The 6,000-nt window shown below is 42.4% G+C and overlaps 1 protein-coding gene across 4 annotated transcripts in view; it reads right to left on the minus strand.

The window, feature by feature from the left end:
* The window catches only part of frem1a (Fras1 related extracellular matrix 1a), a 284,482-nt gene that overhangs the window by 148,328 nt on the left and 130,154 nt on the right, over positions 1–6,000 (minus strand). For all 4 annotated transcript variants that reach the window (XM_048595363.1, XM_048595364.1, XM_048595362.1 and 1 more), the window contains exon 14: positions 4,280–4,488. In XM_048595363.1, the coding sequence (XP_048451320.1) occupies positions 4,280–4,488 (209 nt within the window). The remainder of the gene's footprint in view (positions 1–4,279; positions 4,489–6,000) is intronic.

Raw genomic sequence — 6,000 nt, forward strand, 5'->3', positions numbered from 1 at the left:
CTTGGGATATTTGGTAGGCCACTTAGGGCTGACATGAGAGAGATTTCTTCACCAGAGTAGTGAGCTTATGGAATTCTCTGCCGCAGCAAATTGTTGAGGCCAAAACATTGAATATTTTCAAGAAGAAATTAGACATAGTTCTTAGGCTTAAAGGGATCAAAGGGTATAGAGAGAAAGTGGGAACAAGGTATTGAGTTGGATGATCAGCCATGATTATATTGAATGGCAGAGGAGGCTCAAAGAACTGAATGGATGACTCCTGGTTCTATTTTCTACATTTCTATAATGTGTCAGATAATAAGGTTACAGGTTTTTTTTAATACATGTTAGAACACATTCTTTTTCTCTCAGTATCAATGTTAGGGAGGCTTTTAGCAGATGGTGACAAGTCCATTTCCTCCTCCTCCCTTCAAAAGAGGTGTAAAATATTTTCAATTAATATGTGGTTATGGAGGATAGATGGGCTGCATAGAGGTGGTGTGGGTAATCTGAACAGACGTGAGCTGGCATGGGGGCTAAGTGGTGAAGGAGGTGAAGTGTGAGGTTCAGAAGACACTGATAGGGAGCTTGGATACAGATGTGAATCTTCTCACCAGCCTGTTCCTTGCACCCATACGTCTCCCTCACAACTTTGCATTCATGAATTGCACTGTAAAACCTACCCTGGTATGAATTCAAAAACGGATCAGATGTGAAGTTTGTAAATGTGTAGGTGTACAGGTTGGGTTTATGCAAGCCCATGAAAGATTTGGCTTTATGTCCAAAGGATATAACCCAGGACATTGTATGCTTCACCTTCTGCTCTCTCAACGCATCCTTCCACCTTCAATGATGTAAGCACATATACATCTTTCCCTGACAGCATCTTTGCAGCAAAATTTCAAGAACGGTGTGCCTTGAAATGCAGCTTTAAAGTGAAGAATTGTCCTGTAAGTGGATTGAAAAGATACCAACAGGAACCTGCAAGGCTGGCATGGGTTGGATGCCAGCATCCTTGGACAGGAGCAAAAAGTGCAGCACATGGCTCAGACATTTTTTTTTGTGGGGTCCAAGATGGTAGCTTGGAGTAATAAGCAGTGAGCTGAATTTGCCAGGTACCCACTCTGACATTCATGCCAGGAATCGTCATCGTATAGTTTCCTCACAGGAAATGGTGGGAAAGGAATTGGAATGCTAATGAGGCTGATGACAAACAATAAACTCCTTCGACAGGCATTTCACTGCTGCCCAGCAAATATCTTGTCTCGATGCCTTGGAAAATGCACTGAGCTGTTCCCAATGTTGAGAAAGGCCTTGCCCAATCTCTCACATAATTGTCCTCCATTTCATGCTTTTGTCATTCAGGCCCCTATAAAATTTAGCCCCTCATCTTTGAAACAAAGAGTTTGATTGTAATTTACAGACAAACTTGCATCAGTCCTGTGTAAGAAGCATTTGCTGTTTATATTTATTCAGTCCACTAAGAAATGAATTAGTAATATTACCAGTTAGACTTCAGGTTTAACTAAACCTGCCCCTAGTTTAGGTCTCTTTGAAACCTGGTTTTGGAAGAAATCATGCTTTGTTCACCTGATAAGTAGATCAACCTCATATTGCTACCCCTTCAACTGTTATGAAAAGGAAATTTGCCACCAATTCTTACCATCAGTCAGCTGCAGTCACCTGCATCCATGTTTCAATGAAAATAAAACCTTCACTAGACACTAATTTAATGGACTCAGAGAAAGGAAAGCCATATAAATTAAGGCCCATGGCTTTGATTTTTAGGTGATTCTAAATAGCTTCCATATTTCTCCTGATTCCATTTAAATATGATGGAATGCTTTACTTAATCCTTACATTGATAAAAATGATTGTTTAAAGAAACCTAGATCCTTAGACTAATTTCCTGCCAGTGGAAAAAGGGAACCGAAGCAACAATCCTTATTCAGCCTACTCATTCTTGGCCTTCTTCTCACCAATTTCTTTCTCTTCTCCACTTGAGTAAGACCCCTCCCCCTCTGCTTCTCAACCCTCTACCCCTGCCTCCCGCCCTGCCTCATGTCCCATCCCCCACTTTGACACATGGACACTCTTAACCCTCTGCTTTAAGCCACTCCATCCTTTGCCTCATGCCCTTCCCACTTTGGATCACACCCCTTGACTTTGCCCTGTGTCGCATGCTCATCTCCTCCACACCCATCCCCTCCTCCCCACCTCACAGCCCACTCTGCCTCTGCCTCATGTCTCTCCCTTCATTGATAATCACAAGATGCTTTAATTTGTGATCTGATAAAAATTCACGCATATGCAAATTTAATAGCCCAATATTTACTAATGCCTACATTTAGGGGATTAAGACTTATTGGTTAGCTCAATGATTTAAGATCAAGAAACCCTGAAATATGCATCATCCTGAATGCCATTGTTTTAATTACAGATTGTTTGCATTTGACCCCCGGTTTCCGATCCAAAAGCCAGACTGAATGTGAGCTGTTGTATGGGCAATTGCAATGTGCAGCAAAACATCACAGCCATGGGGCAGAGTGAACACTATATGTAGATAATGAAGGGATTGATTCCATGGAGAAATGATGATGGGAGCAAGAACATTGTGGGATGAATGGAGAAATCATGGAAGGGCAAGTGGTCAGATTTTGGGGGCGTTCAGTGTTGAGAGATGGTGGACAGAGCAGACAGCAGAGGATAGGCAGCACAGTGGCTCAGTAGTTAGCACTGCTGCCTCACAGCACCAGGGACTCAGGTTTGATTCCACCCTCTGGTGACTGTCTGTGTGGAGTTTGCACGTTCTCCCCTGTCTGCGTGGGTTTCCGCCGAGTGCTCCAATTTCCTCCCACAGTCCAAAGATATGCAGGCTATGTGGATTGGCCATGCTAAATTTCCCAAAGTGTTCAGGGATATGTAGATTAGGTGTTTCAGCCATGGGAAATGCCGGGTTACTTGGTGCGGGGGGGGGGGGGGGGTCGGAGAATGGGTCGGGATGTGGTGCCATTCGAAGGTCGGTGTGGACTTGTTGAGCCGAAGGACCTGTTTCCACACTGTAGGGATTCTATGAGTTCTAAATGATGGTGGCAATGAGTTCAGGTTAATGTTCACAATTGGCCATGGGAAGAGTTGGGATTGGACAGAACAATGGGTGATGGCACGGTTTGCTTCTACAGGGTAGCCTGCTGTGACTGGAAGAAAAACTTTGAACAATCCTGGCCCACAAGCAGTGCTATAAATGTATGAACCTACTGGACCTGGCTGTTCCAACCTGCCAGATAGCCGACAGTCTGGAAAATACATCTGATTGCAAGAAACGTAAATCTTGTTAAAGATGGAGCCTTATTTGAAACACTTATTGGTGATCACCCTTCCCTTATCCAGTCTTCGTTTAAATTAGAAGTGGACAGGTTCAAGGCAGGATGACACCAAATGTGAAATTCTCAACATTTTACCTTGCTACGTTATTCAAGTCATCCTATTTTGGAGTTTGAAAATTATCTCTAAAGTGTCATACTGATCAGTTTCTCTAGGATGAGGTATGTAGCATGAACAACATTTGTACTGCCTTGCCTGGCAAATCTGTAACAAAGCACTTCAAGCAAGACTGCTTCTTACAAAAAGAAATAGTGGATGAATGCCTCTTATTAGTTGTTTTTCTAATCAGACAAATGGAATGCAAATGAAAGGAAACTATTTTCTTTGCTGTGACTGATGTAAAATGAATAACCAGACCACATTTTCTCCCTTTATTTACTTGTCCTTTCAACACTCCCAGGATCTCCTCTTGTATCTCTTATTTCAACTCTTTTGGGCACTTTGCTCTCGCTAATCCCTGTCCCAAACCTTCAGTGATCCTTAACCTTCCTGCTCACCAACTGCCATCCCAGCAGTGGGCTCTATATCTTGCTTGGCATCCTCTTTTTTGATGCATCAAAAAGAAATATCATCACTGCCTCCTTAACAACAGAAACTTCAACTATCCAATCCTACTTTCAATCCTATTCTCACTCTAACCTTTCTACTCAGCAATACTGCCCTCCTGTTCTCCCTGAAAACTCATTGTCAGGTATTCACAGCTACTCCATTGACTCTGTCATCTAGCATAGTCTTGGAGCTGGGCTTAAGGGACTTCTACAATCATTGATCAGCTTCACACCAGACAAAGAGCTATGTATTCTAGATCAATGTTATGGACTAACTTCAAACTTTTGTTTCCAAATTTGAAAGGAAATTGAAAATTATTTCAATAAAACTGATAGTGGGCCATCACATAACAGCAAAGATTCCTTACCTAATTTTTAACTGCCTGAGGTCTTTTAGATTGAAGATGTCCCCTTCAATCATGGGATCGCCATCCACTTTGACCACTCCATGCACTGGTTGCTTCTGAACCATGATCTTGATCTGGTCATCTTTTGTGTCAAAATCCATCACCAGAACATGATCCACTGTAATCTGAACTACTCCTCCTTCTTCAACATTCAATTGCTTTGTCAAGATCTGAAATAAAATGGAAAAGCCATTTTTCATTTTTGTTACTTGCTTGCAGAGTAAGGAGAAACTATTACCTGACATTTCCAAGGTGATTCTCCAGTGGGAAAGCAGCAAAACCTGACAAAGAAATTTTAAAAAATGACAAGGGGTGAAATATGTGGGAAATCTCACAATAACTGCAGAAGAATCTAGGGGAAAGTCACAGTCAATTAGTTAACAATAAGAGACAATGCATATTCTCCATGCAGCCCAATGAGATCAGAGGACCTGATAGAAGTTTATAAGATTGTGAATGGCTTAGAAACAGTGAAAATATGAGGCTTTTTCCCATGATGGAGGGGTCAATTACTAGGGGACACAGGTTCAAGCTACGAGGCGGGGGGTGCAATTTAAAAGAGATATACGGCGCTCATTATTCACACAAAGGGTGGTGAGTGCCTGGAACTTGCTCCCAAAGGACGTGGTGAAAGCAGACACAACAGCAGCTTTCAAGAAGCACCTGGACAAATACATGAATAGGAAAGGAATGGAGGGATACGGATCCTGTCAGGGAAGACAGTTTTAATATGGAAGGGCAAAATGTGTCAGTGCAGGCTTGGAGGGCTGGAGGGCCTGTGCCTGTTCCTGTGCTGTACTGTTCTTTGTTCTTTGTTCTGTTCTTTGAGCTGAATATATGCTAGCCTAATAGGAGTTATGTTGCAACTCACAATCCACTCAATTTAACTGCAACATGATATTTTGAGGTTCTGTTATTTACATACAATACTAAAAAATCATCTGTGACCATATCATCCAATGATACATATCGTGAGGATATTTTCCAGGAGGCAGTGATTATAATTTTTTTTTGTTATTACTTTTCATTCATTCAAGGGATATGAGCATAATTAGTTGGGTCAATATTTACTGCCCATCCCTAATTGCCCTTTGAGAAGGTGCTAGTGAGCTACCGTCTTGAAATGCAGTCCATCCAGTGTAGGTATGCCTACAGTGCCATTGGAAGGGAGTTCCAGGATTTTAACCTAGTAACACCAAAGGAACAGAGATATATTTCCAAGTCAGCATGATGTGAAGTTTGCAAGTGTGGTTGTTCTTGCATTTGTGCTGCCCTTCTCTTGACTAAACGTCAGTGTCCATGGGTTTGCAAGGGGATGTCTGAGGAGACTTGATGAATTTCTGCAGTGCATGTTGTAGATGGTGTACACTTCTACGACTGAGTGTCAGTGATGGAAAGTGAATATTTCTGGATTTGGTGCCAATCAAGTAGGCTGCTTTGTCCTTGATGAGATAGTAGGAACTGCAGATGCTGGAAAATCTGAGATAACAAGGTGTAGAGCTGGATGAACACAGCAGGCCAAGCAGCATCAGAGGAGCAGGAAGGCTGATGTTTTGGGCCTAGACCCTTCATCAGAGATAGTAGGAACTGCAGATGCTGGAAAATCTGAGATAACAAGGTGTAGAGCTGGATGAACACAGCAGGCCAAGTAGCATCAGAGGAGCAGGAAGGCTGACGTTTCT

This window comes from Rhincodon typus, chromosome 3 (genome assembly GCF_021869965.1).
Source record: "Rhincodon typus isolate 14 chromosome 3, sRhiTyp1.1, whole genome shotgun sequence".
NCBI classification, from domain to species: Eukaryota; Metazoa; Chordata; class Chondrichthyes; order Orectolobiformes; family Rhincodontidae; genus Rhincodon; species Rhincodon typus.